Genomic DNA, 14,904 nt, shown 5'->3' with positions numbered 1-14,904 from the left:
ATGGGTTGGTTGTAATATTCATCCGTGGAATGGCTCGTACGCTGGATCACTCGGGTCCTGGGGAGGCGCTGTCGCTGCTTTAACGTAGTTGTGGTGGATCCACGAGCTCTTTCCTGCAACCTTTAAAGCAGAATAAGTACATAACAGAACTTGATCGGCCCCTCCCACCTAGGTTCCAAGGGGTCTGTGCGGGGAATCCTTTTTACCATAACCCAATCCCCTGGCTTAAATGAGTGAATTTGCAATCCCAGCGGTGCAGTTTGACACAATTGAGCTTTAAATTGATTATCAATCAGCTCCTTTTGTAACCTAGCAACATATTTGGCCAGAGTTTCGTCACCATCCAAGAGACTAGCATGTGCTGGAACGTAGGTTCCTGGAATTAAAGCGGGTCTACCAAATAACACCTCAAATGGGGACAGGCCCAGGGGCATGCGCGGTGTCCGCCTTATATGCCATAAGACGATTGGCAGGATTTCCGGCCATTTAAGTCCAGTTTCCTTACAGAACTTTGCTATCATTGTCTTTACTGTTCGGTTCATGCGTTCCACCTGACCAGCAGACTGAGGGTGATACGGAGTATGTAATTGTCGAGTGATTCCCAAACATTTATACAGTTCCTCCAAAATTTTCGCAGTAAAGTGCGAGCCTCAACCTGTATCTATAACTTCAGGAACACCAAACCTAGGTACAATATCCTTCATTAGAAACTTAACTACAGACCTCGCATCTGCTTTCCTCGTCGGTACCGCTACAGGCCACCCAGATAGCTGGTCCACTATAACGAGAAGGTGATGGAATCCTGAACACTTGGGCATGTCTGCATAATCCATTTGCAGACACTGAAACGGAAAATTCGCCCAAGGTCTCCCCCCCCGCGAACTGGCATCAGACCGAGTCATAGCAGAGAATGCCAAACAAGTTGAACAGGATCCAAGAATACGCTTCACCGCAGGATAAATGTGTGGTGCCGCCCAGGATTGGAGTATGGCAGCCACTGTGCCTTGAATACCAGCATGGCCCAGGGAATGAAAATAATGAGCAGCTGCAAGTAAATAACGACGGGGAAGAATAGGTTTGCCCCCGATTCGCCAAATTTTGTCCGCGCCCTCCACACCCTCCCAACGTTTCCACTCGCCCAATTCTTCCAAGGATACATCAGTGTACATTAATGTCCAATTCGCAGGTGGGAAAGACCCATCCAAGGGGAGGGTAACCGACACAGAAAGAGGTTGTAGAGCTGCCACTTTTGCGGCTGAATTAGCTAACGCGTTACCTTGAGAAACAGCACTATCGGAGTGCTTGTATGCATAGCAATGTACCACTGCCACCTGGCGTGGAACTAAAATAGCTTCTAGCAACGCGGCAATCAAGGGACCATTAGCTATTTTTGCACCTGATGAAGTTAGAAATCCACGCTGTTTCCAAAGCTGGCCTGTAGCATGACAAACTCCGAAAGCATATCTCGAGTCTGTGTAAATGGTAGCAGTTTTTCCCGTGGACAATAAGCAAGCTCTCGTGAGCGCATACAACTCTGCACCCTGGGCACTAAATGATGGTGGTAAAGGAGCGGCTTCTATAACATCGGTCTGGGAAGTCACTGAATACCCCGAAATCCGATAGCCATCTAAATAATATGAGGACCCATCTATGAAAAGAAGCAGATCGGACTCCATTAAAGGAGAATCTGTTAGATCCGGGCGGGGCTTACCATTCTGGGTGACGACGTCCATACACACATGATGAGGGGTGCCATCCTCTGGGAGTGGTAACGAAGTCGCTGGATTAAGAGTGTTGCAGCGGCGTAGAGTGATGTTATCAGCGGCCAACAAAATTAGCTCATATTTATGAGCTCGTTGTGGAGACAACGCCTGGGTAGAATGCTGTTTTAAAAGAATTTCAACCTCTTGGGGGACCCAAACAGTCAGGGGATGTCCCAGAACTATGGGTCGCGAACGCTCAACCATGATTGCCGTTGCGGCAATCGACCGCACACAGGAAACAGAGCCCCGGACAACAGGATCCAGTTGTACTGAATAATAAGCTATGGGGCGTGGGCGGTCTCCAAGATATTGTAGGAGGACTCCACTAGCCACTCCCTGTTGTTCATGACTAAAAAGAAAAAATGGTTTACCGTAGTCCGGGAATCCCAAGGCGGGTGCCGTAACCAAAGCCTTTTTAACCGCTGTAAAGGCAGTCTCCCTCTCCATAGTCCAGGAAATCGGGTCGAGGGTTGATGACGTGGTAGCTTGGACCAGGGGTTTTATCAGTTCTCCAAACCCCACGATCCAAGGTCGACAAAAGCCGGCAGCCCCTAAGAAAGCCCGTAACTGTCTTTTTGTTGTCGGGCGTGGGTAATCCTGGATTGCCCGCACTCTATCGGGAGATAATAAACGCTCCCCAGGCTGAATTACAAAACCCAGATAAATTACCTGATTTAGGCACAGCTGTAACTTGGATGGGGACACACGATGACCTTTATTCGCTAATGCAGTAAGTAAAACGACAGAATCAGTTAAACATGTGCTATAGTCCAAAGAGGCAATCAACAAATCATCTACATACTGAACCAAAACCGAAGAACCGGGCAAAACAATGTCCTTCAAATCTGCTGTGAGAATGCGAGAAAAGATAGTAGGGGATCCAGAGAATCCCTGGGGGAGCCGCGTCCATGTTAATTGCTGACCTTTCCAGGTAAAGGCAAATAGATATTGGGAATCCGGGTGTAAAGGGATACTAAAAAACGCAGCACACAAATCGACTACAGTAAAACAAGTGACCAAGTGAGGAATTAATGTCAAAATAGTACTCGGGTCAGGAACAACTGGATGCGGGGCTATAACGTAGTCATTAATAGCGCGTAAATCCTGAACAAACCGATAAACCGGGTGCCCGTCAGTTCCTGGTTTAGGTTTTCTTACCGGAAGGATGGGCGTATTACAGGGTGAACTACAAGGAACCAGAATTCCTTGTGCCAAGTAGCTGTCAATAACACGAGAGATACTCTCCTCCGCTTCCCTTGGCAAGGGATACTGCTTCACGGAAGGGGGCGGCCCATCTTTAGTTGTTAGACTCACCGGAACCGCAGATTTAAGGAGACCCACATCAGTGGAATTTGTACTCCATAAAAAATGGGGAACACTAGACAATTCAAAGGGTACACTGGGAACAGATGTAGTCAATGTCATAAGAGAGGCAACTGTCGAATCTGGAACAGTCAGACGAAGCCCCTCAGGGGCACAATATATATGTGCTCCTAATTTGCCCAGCACATCTCGTCCCAGAAGGTTTGCTGGGCCCTCCGGCATTATAACAAACCTATGGGATAGCTTTAGAGAACCAAGCTTAATGGGGATAGGGTAAGATAACTGAGCCGGGCAGGGGTTTCCTTCTATACCTTGCACCCACACCTTAGTATTAGACACGGGCCCTGGCACAAACGTTATAGTGGAAAGGGTGGCTCCTGTATCTACCAAGAAAGGCACTAAACGTTCCCCAATTTGCAGGTAAATTTGTGACTGCATTCCCAGGTCCCACTCCAACTCTCCCAAAGTTCCCAAAATCTCTGCCTCCAGTCAATAGGGGTCAATTTGATTCAAAGGGTTGGTGGGAGGATACCCTTGAGAAGTCTGGGAAAAACCGGACAGGCCATTGTGCACTGGCTCCTGCCAAGGGGCCCCCTTTGGGCGGAGGGGACATTCCCTTTTCCAGTGTCCTGGTTGTTTGCAGTAGTTACAAGTGCCAAATTTCGTATTTACCCAATTTCCTCTTGGCTCTGTTCGTCCCCGCCCCCTGCCTCTCGCCCCGCCATGCTCCCGCCAATTCTGACTCCCAACTGGGACCTGCAACACGGCTGCCAACATACTTACTTCTTCCTTCTTTTGTTTATGCTTTTCCTTAGCTTTCTCCTCGTCCCTGCCATTAAACACGAAAGTGGCCAAGCGGACTACTTCCTGGAGAGGTTTCCCTGGCCAATCAGGCACATGTTTAGAGAAATATTTTCTAATGTCTGGGGCTGCTTGATCGACATAAAAGGAAACCATCATTGGACGGTTTGTCTCCGCTTCTGGGTCGACGCCGCCGCCGTATATGCGGACTCGTTTCGACAAGTGGGCTAGGAAGGCAGAGGGATGCTCAGTGACCTCCTGCTGACATTCACGAATTTTAGATCAATTAGCTGACTTACTACCTGCTTTACGCACCGCCTCTAAGAGACCATCCCTGCCTGCTTTAAGGAGGTCCATTTGGGCAGAAACATTAGGGTTCCAACCAGGATCAACAAGGGGCCAGGCAGTACGAATATTATCCTCTCCTGCCCAGCGCCTATTGGCATCCAAGATGGAATACTTCTCATCAGGAGTAAAAAGTGTGTCCAAAATTACCTGAACATCCCCCCAGGCAGGATTAAAAGCAGTAAACACAGATCGAATTGTTTGTAATACCTGTTCCGGATCATCACGCAGGCGAGGCATCTGCTGTTGCCATGTTATCAAGTCGCCTGGGCCAAAGGGGCGGTGCACATAGGGGAAAACAACTTGTTCACCTCCGTCCACCGTATGGGAGACAAGAGATTGCTGAATAAGAGGGGGTTGCAAAGCAATCGGTGGATCCAGAACGGGTCCACATAAATAGGGAGGCTGCGACCGGGAGGATTGCGGGCATGAATCAGAAGGCTGAGAATAAGCTGGAGGAAAGGGAGAAGCAGTAGGCAGAGGATAGGGTGGGGCCGAAGACCCCTGGGACAGATAAGAAAAAGAAGAAGTAAGAGGACGTCCTTTCGCACGCGCATAAGCCCAATTGTCCCATACATACCAGTAATCCATCTGGGCTGGAGCCTTATCTTCCAGCCTCTTTCTCAACACAGTCAATATTTCCCCTGTAAATGACCCAGGTGGCCATTGCATAGATTCCTGAGGAAGGGGCTGAATTACTGGCCATTCTACTTTACATAAAACAATAGTTTTCTTCTTCTTTAACCCATGGGTGCCTGAAATATTCTTCCAATTCCCTAGAATTTCCGCCAAAAGGGTCCCCTTCTTGATACTCTGCCCAGAGCCCAAAATTGGGCAACCGAGGGGACACCTAATGTGCCACATTATCGTCCGAGCGACTGTTCGTGTTTCCTCCCGTCGGAATTCTCCAAGGTAAATTCACCTTTTGCCGGCTAGAGCTGTCCGCGAGGAGGAACACGACCTCAGTACGCCTTTTGCGACGAGCCTAAAGTCCCATCTGGGGTGCCAAAACTGTTGCGAATTATACCTGATCGGTCACGCACGGTTCAAGTTTTTAGGCTGAGGCACCAAAAACCAGGTCCAGATCTGCAGTTTCCAGTCTGTGTTTAATGTATTACGCTCGAGCGTGGTGCCCCCCCGCTAGTCAGGAGGGGACACCGCATACAGTTTATGCAAAGCTTATATACCATCTGACATTGCGTGCTGCCCTCGTGCATCGGCACCCTTAACCAATGAATTCCATCCTCACCCCATCCTCAGCCACTCTCTGGTGAGTGCTTTCTCGTGTTCTGAGAATGTCAACAGCATTATCATTAAAACGGAACATGCAGTTACACAACGTGCCTCGCATACCACAAAGACAGGAAGGACAACAGTTTCAAGGCCTGAAACGATTCCCCAAATGTGCTGCGGTCTGTGCTGAACAGTTTCAAGGCCCGAAACGATTCCCCAATGTGCTGCGGTCTGTGCTGCACAGACAGTGGCTGGCGCCAAAAGGTGCCAGCTCTGCACATATTAGCTTTTCCCTCAACAGGGTATATATATATACACAGCGCAGTGGCCCATACGGGAGCCGCTAAGGGAAAAAGTTTCCGACACTCGTGCATGTGGCGCACGCACACCTAATGTGGAATGGACGTGAAAAGAACTAAAAGTGAGTTAACCTGTAACTCTTAGCCTAGTTATTGGGCATTCAACACTATTTTTAAAGATGGCAGATTAGCATTAAATTTATTTGAGGCCAATTTAAATTTACATGAAAAACAGCAAATACAGTCGTGGCAACACTTCAGCCATGAGCCCTGTGGAGTCAGTTTTCAGTGTGAATTTCATTTTCTCCCTCCCCAACCCCCATGCCCTTATCCCTCTCATTAAGGATAATAGAAGGTCATTCAATGAATAAAAGGCTCAAGAGATTCTGCTGCTGATACAAATTTTAAGACTAGGACTTGGGTGGTTTACGAATGGTAACAGAGCCCTAAGCACGAATTAGAGTTCTGTACTTAATCTGAGGCCATCAATTGACATTTATCATTTAACATATTAAGGTTTAGTTTTTAAACTTTGTCATTTCCAAAATTAACAAGCTAACTTTCCCTTCACATGATTTCAGTAGAGAACATGGATTTAAATAGCAGGATGTTATCCTTCTCCAGTAACATAAAATACACTGTAGAATGTAGCTCAAACATATCTTTTAAACTGTTCCCAGACACTGCCTATTACTGTGAACTAGCTCTAATCATTCAGTGTTGGAATGCAAATGGAGCAGCGCCAGAATGCCAATATTCAGTATTGCCACAAGCAGCTTTTTAAAGTGAAAGAGAAATTGCCTTGTGCTAGCAAGGATGTGTTTGGCATTGCTGGTTTATTCCTTCGTATAGTTTATAATTAACTATACCTTAAAGCGGAAATGTACTCCTCCAAAACCCAGCAGCACGTTAGCAGGAACTCTACATTTCTGTCTCTCAGATATTTGGACCAGATCCTTAGCTGGTGTTAACTGGCCTAACTCCATTAATTTTAAGCAGATTTATACCAGCTGAGGAGCTGGTGAGTTGAGTCTCAGACTATACTATCAACACTTCATTGTCTTAATACATACCCTGTGATTTATATTTAGTTTCTTCTTTTGGGTCCAGTCTTGAATTCATTTTTAAATTCTTACTCAGGCAAAACTTCCACTAGAGAATGGAGGCTTCACCAGTGTAAGGGTTTCAGAAGGTGGGCTCTTAAATAGCGCACAATTCACTCCTTTCCTAAAAATTCTTAGTAAAAATCATAGATTTTAACCAACTATTTATATCAATGCAAATTCTGTATTAGAACATAAGAATGGCCATACTGGGTCAGACCAAGGGTTCATCTAGCCCAGTATCCTGTCTTCCCACAGTGGCCAGTGCCAGAAGCTTCAGAGGGAATGAACAGAACAGGGAAATTATTGAGAGATCCATCCCTTTTCGTCACGTCCCAGCACCTGACAGTCAGATGCTTAGGGACATCCCGAGTATGGGATTGCATCTCTGACCACCTTGACTAATAGCCACTGATGGATCTATCCTCGATGAACTTATCTACTTCTTTTTTGAACCCAGTTATAGTTTTGGTCTTCATAACATCCCCTGACAACAAGTTCCACACAGCTTGACTGTGAGTTCTGTGAAGAAGTACTTCCTTTTGTTTGTTTTAAACCTGTTGCCTGTTAATTTCATTGGGTAACCCCTAGTTCTTGTTTATGTGAAGGGATAAATAACACTTCCTTCGCCACAGCCTTCATAATTTGATAGATCTCTATCATATCCCCCCTTAACCATCTCTTTTCTAAGATAAATAATCCTGGTCTTTAATCTCTCCTCATATGGAAACTGTTCCATACCCCTAATCATTTTAGTTGCATATCTCTGTACCTTTTCCAATTCTAATATATCTTTTTTGAGATGGGGCGACCAGAACTGCATGTAGTATTCAAGGTGTGGGCGTACCATGAATTTATATAGCGGCATTAGGATATTTGCTGTCTTATTATCTATCCCTTTCCTAAGGGTTCCGAACATTCTGCTAGCTTTTTTGACTGCCTCTGCACACTGAGCAGATGTTTCCAGTGACTCCAAGATGTCCTACATTAAATTTTAGTTAAAAACAATTCAGTAGTCTGAATATGCAAAGTCAAACCATGGGATATTAAAGACTATGATAGATTTGTTTGCATATCTGCAAACAAAACTTCCCTCAAATATCCTATGCTGCAAAAACAACAAGTGTAGTATCAATTAAAATGTCTTCAGTTGCCAGATGCAACAAGGTCACTAATTAAATTATTCAGTGAATTACATCTAGCAAAAACAAAGTCTCAAAGGAATGTACATGTTTTTGTTTGTTGTTGTTAAAACTGATAGAAGCACACTCTAAAAGTCTGTATTTTGTGCTTTTTTATTTATACATTTGTATCAGTTCTTTTAGCTGAAAATTATAATTCAATTTGTACAAATCACCCAGTTTAAACTGCATAATTACATTTTCATGTAACTTCTCAAGTTCAACAGGGTAATTAATAATTGTCTAAAGTTTTTTTTCCAAACACAGAAATATACAATTTATGAATCTTAGTAAATTTTTGTTTTAACAAATAAACAGTTACATATTTAAATACATTGGGCGTGGCTGATCCATGCAGCATGTGGGGCAGGGGAGTGTGTATAAAGATGGCTAAAGCTCATTTTGCACAGACCCCTGATCTGGTTGCTGTTTCTGTGCATGACAAGTCCTTCTGCATGGGGTAGAACAGTTTAAGTGATGATCTGAATTACACCAGACTGCAATACCCACAATAAAGCAAAAGACTCGCCTGGCAGGGGTATCCAATGCTACGATCCTTGTCCTAAAATCCCAATCCTTTACCCAGGTACACCAGCAGTGGAAGAGAGCTGTGTAAGTCTCTATGCCACAGGAAGATTACTTTTAAACTTGGTGATTCTGCCTGGGCTAATTACACTGACTTTAGGCTAGTTTGAGGCCAATTATATTAAGTTTTAATGGCCAGAGAATGGGATCCATTCAGTTTATAGTGCAAATGTAATCTCCTTTAAAATATTTGTTAACAGTAAACTCATTAAATCTTAGCGAATAAAGATACCATGTATCAATGATGCATGGCACACATTTTACTCAATTACTCATGTAAACATGTTCCCTTACCCTTGAACTATCTCATTATCAGATCGGTTCCCCAGATAACATTTCCTCTGATATTATTACAATTAAGAGGATCATATCCTTGTTGTTAGGAAAATTAGTAAAGTACAGTATAAATTGATTTTTCCTGCATCACTGCAGTTTAAACAGGGCTAAACAGAAAAACACAATTGCAGTGTCTAATCCTAATCTTTCGTAAATTCTCAGAATAGTATTTATTCCACAAATACGTTGTTCTATGCTCATGTCAAAAGACTGTCTTCCACTAATTCACAAACAGTATTTAAATACAGCCCTTCTTACTCCAGTGCAATCTTTGGAATACATTATCCACTACTGTTGATGTTCTATAGTCATCCTCTTTATACGATGAAGCAGAGTGTCTTTTTCCATGTGGACCTCAGCCAGAGCCATTTTAGCCTTGGCTAATTCCTGTTTAAGACATTCGTTTTCTTCAATAAGCTGCCGGATTAAATTGAAAAAGAAAGGCATTAGTCTGTGTACTGGCAACTTTCTCCTGTCAGAGTAACATTTACAAATGCTGGGCCCAGATGCTCACCTGCTAGCTGGGGGGCAGCTTTGATGCTGTTAGATGCAGTGGAGACATGTTCTGCAGCTAGGTGATTAGCTCACATTTGGTGATAGTGCAGCATGAAGCGGGGGTTGATGCAACAGTTTGCTGCCAAGGCAAGGTGGCCACTGTGGGCTCCTTGTGTCAGTCCCACCCTTAATCTAGTAGCTGGATCTCTGGTGATGCATGGGCTAGGCTAATTGCCAGTTTTGGGGTCTAAGTAGGGACTTTTACAATTTGGCAAACTGCTTAGTGGGTTCTCAGCTGCCACCCAACAGCCAAGAGGTATGGTTGGGAAGTTGACATCACAATTTCAACTTTGGCAGGTTCCGGTGTGGCTGGATTAGGAAAGGTGTGACTGAGCTGTTTGGGTACGAGTCTTGGGCACACATATTGCATGGTGAGGCAATATGCCTCTATGTCTCATGCAGCTGGTGGCTCAATCTCATTTTAACCCTCCCACCTCTGGTGTGAAGGATGAATCTCTGGGCAGGCTTGAGGGTATAGAGGGGGCATGGCCTTCACACTCCCCCTAAGGTTTGTGGTATACCCGGGACATTGGTACCAGTTGACATCCACACTGGAACAACTCTGCTGGCGATTTTGGGGTGGGTACCCCAATTAGACAATAGTTTTAAAGTTGCATCCTCTGCATTTAACCATAGTATGTGCTTTGTTGTTTCTATGTTCACACAAAAACAAGTTTCTCAAGAAAAATTATATTCCAACAGTCAAAATATATAATCTGTAACAATTAAACAGTTTTGACTGCTTATTACTACAATGCAATTTAATAAAACTAAAATAAAATTAACTTAGGTTCATCATTACCTCCTCTCTGAGGAAGTCAGCTGTAGCCCATCTTGATGTAGAAGATCTGGGGATTTCTGGAGAAGTCTGTGTGGCTTGAGACACATAATCCTGCATTTTGTGTCTGGTAACGCCACTCACTTGCTGCACTGTAGCACTCGATTTCTTGTAATTCAATACATCATTGCTTAGTGTTTGATTATCTGTTTAATAGAGACACAGCAGGAAGTTTGAAATGTTTAATTTTTATTGAATCTTGTTAATATTGAATTAAAACGGCCAACAAGCACAATTTTAACATTAAGTATAACTATACCTAAATCTTCTTGTCAATATCACATTAAAATAAAAGGTATACATCTTGGAAGGGACAAAAAAGGTGTGTGCGCGTGTGTGTGTGTATATATATATATATATCTATATGGCAGCTCAAAGAAAGAAATAGTAAATATGAACAATGTCAAAATCATCATCCTGGAAAAATTATTTTAAATGATTAGTTAACTAAACGTATGGAAACTAACTATTCAAAATAATCTAAATAATATTTTAGACTGGGATCATCATATGCATGTAACTTGTACTGAAGTCAATGGGAGTTTTGCCTGTTAATAGTAATAATAATAAATGTGTATTACAATAGTGCCTAAGGGTATGTCTAGGCTGCAGTTAAACACCCATGGCTGGCCAGTGTCAGCTGACTTGGGCTCATGGGGCTTGGGCTTCAGGGCTGTAAAATTGTGGTGTCGACAGTCAGGCTCGGGCTGGAGCCTAGACTCTGAGATCCTCCTGCTTCATGGTGTCCCAGGGCATGGGCTCCATCCTGAGTGTCTACACTGCAATTATACAGCCCCGCAGCCCAAGCCCAATGAACTCAAGTCATCCGCAGGTGTTAACTGAAGTGTAGACATACCCCAAGGATTCCAGTCAGGATGGGGCCTCTATTTACATATGAAGACAAGGTGTGAAAAGCCTTCTGAACCAGGTCCTTAACACAAGACAATTTTAAATATTTCCAAGTTTAACATTAAATAAACTTTCTTCTATTTAACATAATTAAAGATACACTCGTGTGTTTAATGTACTTGCAAACAGGGCAAAATGAGAGGTGCAGTTTTTTAGTAATCTAAGTGTTCATAAACATTTCTTTCTAAACTACATGAATTTGCCATTGTATTAAAAAAAATACTTCAGGGTTCATGACTATGTATACAGATACACATATCTCTTCATTGCTGAAGATACTTGACCTCCACTTTGGCATCCACTGCACCTAAGGCGTCTACAACAAAGGAATAGGGAAACATAAGAGAACTTTATAACTTAAATAAATTTTACCCAATGGGAAGAAGGATACAAATGATTGAAAGAGACCTTAGAATTGTATATTTGCACATATAATAACAAACACTCACAGTTTTCAGTTTTGAAGCATCTAACATGACTAAGAAGCATAAGTCTAATGTACCAGATGATGTATAACAAAAAAAAATATGCAAGCTATCCTCACCTTATATAGGTAGATTCATTAAGTATCTGTGCAAGGTAAGTGGTGAAGACCCATCTTCTAAATACAAGTCTTTATTGCCATGTTGTTACACTATATACACACACACAAATCATACTGCATACGTCCACACACTCAGACAAACTACATGTTTGTATGCAAATGAGTGTATGCACACAGGTATGTTTTTCATATGTAACGAAGAGGTTAAATCCCAGTTTTAGATGCAAATGTCAATGCAGTCCTTCCTATGGAACTGCTATATTACCTACCATAATACACAGAATCACAAGCAGATACTTGTTCTAGACAGAGAATTTTTTTGTTTTGAACTACATCTGATAAGGTATCTACTGCTCCTGTCCTCTTTGCTTCACACAGATCGCTCAGAGGTCTTCCCTCATGTACACATCACTGTTAAGTTTATGTAGTGTTTTACTCTACCACCTTCTACATTCAATTAGTCACAGTATTTACAATGTCATCCAGTTTTACTGTCCTTTCTCCAAAAGGGAAGGGAGAGAAAAGGTGTCTCCTCCCAGAGAACTCCATTTTGTCAGGTCCAGCCTCTCTCTCTCTCTTCTGCTTCTCTCCATCTCCCACTTCCTTCCTGTGCTCTTTTATCCACTCTCCTTGTTAATGGAATAATTAGTATGCAAGCTCCAAACTCATCTGGTAATCAGAGACTCCTCTCCTTAATCAGCCTCCTCCCAGAGGGATAACAGGTTAATCAGTGATGAGAGTGCTGGTTCAGCATTCTGTCATACAATGCTTTAACTTATTTCCTTATTATATATACAGAATCTGGCACAATGGGGCTGTGAATTCTAGGTGCTACTGCAATGCAAATAAATAGTAATAAGTAACAGTAATTAGTGTTCATTATGTATTTACCTGTAATATATATGTATAAGAAATAGTTGAGATAACAAGTCACCACTTCTCTGCAACATTTAGACAGTTAAATTGTGTTTAGTCTTCTCTGAAAGAATCTGGAATTGAATACATGTGCTATGAAGTGATATGAACAACTATAGATCCATTGGTTTGACTTGCAGGACCAGGCCACAGTCAAAACACTGCTATTGGGGATTGTTTTCCCTGGCTAGACTGTACTTAAGTTTCAGTTTTAATTTATGATGTCCACTGTGGCTACATCTACGCTATGAGCTACAGGAGTGATTCCTGTTATATTCACACTAGCTCTGAGCTAATACAAGTGCATGTACAAGAACTAGGAATCACACCCCTAGCTCATAGTGTAGACATAGCCACAGTGTGATTAGCAATTCTGTGGGGTAACTCACTTTTAATTACTAGCTACATGTCCAAAATAATGTTCACACAAAGTAGAAACATTACATAAATATAGCAGCATGTACTTTCAATTGTTAACATGTTAGATTTTGGGGGAAATCTATCAATACACACCTCTGATGCAAAAAGAACCATCGTCATTCCTCTCTAACAAAAGTAGGTCAATATGCAGTGTTACAGGGGCTGGTTCAGGAGCTGAGAGATTATCACGTGGGCTGTCATCCTACAGAATAAAAGTAATAACAGGATTTTTAATGTTGTCTCTTTTTTATCAATGGTAGGAAATCAAACCGGCTAATTAAAAACTTTGGGTAAACATATTTGAACAGACTTAATGGAACCCACAAACCCCTTTCATTAGAAGTGCATTTGGACAGAATTTTCTAATCCGGTATCTACAAAACTTCAGTGCCATTAAAATTAGTAGGACCTATAGAAAAACGAAGAGCCAAATTTATGTCTGATGAAAGCCCACTGAAGTCAGCATATATGGTTTGACTAGAATACCTCAATGAGAACAAAGCAAAGCAAGACATTCTTTAGTACAGGAGCCCTCACCAGAAATGGAGTTAAGAAACCAGTGCTGTATAATCTCTCATCTGATTGTCCCTTGAACTATTTAAAGACAGTAGGGCTGCACCTACCATACTTTGGGGGAAGGTGTTTTTTTTTTTTTTGTTTTTTTGTTTTTTGTTTTTTTTAAAGAATTTACATTGGGATGATAGCTAACACAGTTCAGCGATACCACCGCAGACAAAAGAAACCTCACAAACTGCTTGTGGTGGTTTCTCCTCAATTACAGTTCACTGTTCCTGTCTAGCAGAGCAATGTGTCTAATGCCAGCAGAAAGTAAACACATCAACAGCATTATCAGCATCAGCAAATAAATAACAAAAACAAATTGTTAAAGTGTGATGGCTCTTTCAAAGAGCAAAGACTGCGGTATGAAAAAAACAACCCTCAAAACTCACTCAGGAAACAGTGTGTCAACTTCAGTGCAAAGAAAATATCCCACTAAATGGGCAATCCAGCCACGAAGTAAAGAATTGATTGACTTCATGGTGACTTGGTGAGGGATGCACATACAGTGAATTCTTCACTGCCCTTAACCTCTTATTAATATCAGCTTACTGTACAGTCTTTACCTACAAAATTGACTATTTTGTCAAAAAACGTTGCCTGAGCCTGCTTCCCCTGCCAGGAAAATACAGAAGCCCAGTTTTCAAAATTAGGGGAATATACATTAAAGCATTCATTTCTGAATTTGAGCACTCAACTTAGTGCTTAAGTGACAATTTGAGCTGCAAAAGCCTTCACTAAGTGCCCTTTGTGCTGCTCCAGTGGCGCAAATGGCACTTTAAAATTGCCTAAGCAAGCAGTTGAAAATTTCCCTAGCACAGACAATCCTCAGATGGTGTAAAGCCAGCATACAAGGAGCTGTTGGAACAGGGAGGGAATCAGAACTTTGCCGGTTCCTTGAGCTGGCAGAATGGAGACTGCCCTAGCTGGTGCAACTTAAAGCAGCGCTTAAATTTAAGCACGACTGTGGCACAGTTTAGGCTTGAGCCCTAAATGTAGAATTAGGCACCCCCTATCTTGGGTTCCAAATTTGGGAATTGAGTCCCTTGTATCTCTCACTGTTTTGAAATTTTCCAAGGCTATTTATGTCTGAGGTTTTTTTAATTTTTGGTTTTGGCAGCAGTGATATTATAACCCTAAATCTCTAAAAAATAATTTTCCTTACACTTATAATGGTCTTTCTGGCTGCCCCTCAG

General features: G+C 42.5%; 2 protein-coding genes across 4 annotated transcripts in view; both read right to left on the bottom strand.

Annotated features, from left to right (window-relative positions):
• Window positions 1-1,627: 1,627 nt before the first annotated feature.
• Window positions 1,628-2,444, bottom strand: LOC122458579 (uncharacterized mitochondrial protein AtMg00860-like; the record flags this gene model as incomplete). Its single annotated transcript, XM_043507280.1, has 2 exons — window positions 1,628-1,648; window positions 1,965-2,444. Coding segments are annotated over 2 exons (501 nt in total), but the record flags the coding sequence as incomplete, so codon positions are not given.
• A 5,700-nt stretch (window positions 2,445-8,144) lies between these two features.
• Window positions 8,145-14,904, bottom strand: part of UHRF1BP1L (UHRF1 binding protein 1 like) — an 87,150-nt gene continuing 80,390 nt past the window's right edge. For 2 of the 3 annotated variants that reach the window (XM_038408101.2, XM_043491581.1), the window contains 3 exons: window positions 13,244-13,352; window positions 10,327-10,508; window positions 8,145-9,386 (listed from right to left, as the gene is read on the bottom strand). In XM_038408101.2, coding sequence (XP_038264029.1) covers window positions 9,258-9,386; window positions 10,327-10,508; window positions 13,244-13,352 — 420 coding nt within the window. In that variant the 3' untranslated portion in view covers window positions 8,145-9,257. The other variant, XM_043491589.1, reaches the window with a different exon arrangement.

The sequence above is a fragment of the Dermochelys coriacea genome, chromosome 1 (assembly GCF_009764565.3).
Source record: "Dermochelys coriacea isolate rDerCor1 chromosome 1, rDerCor1.pri.v4, whole genome shotgun sequence".
Lineage (NCBI taxonomy): Eukaryota > Metazoa > Chordata > Testudines > Dermochelyidae > Dermochelys > Dermochelys coriacea.
This window is presented reverse-complemented; position numbering and strand designations above follow the sequence as displayed.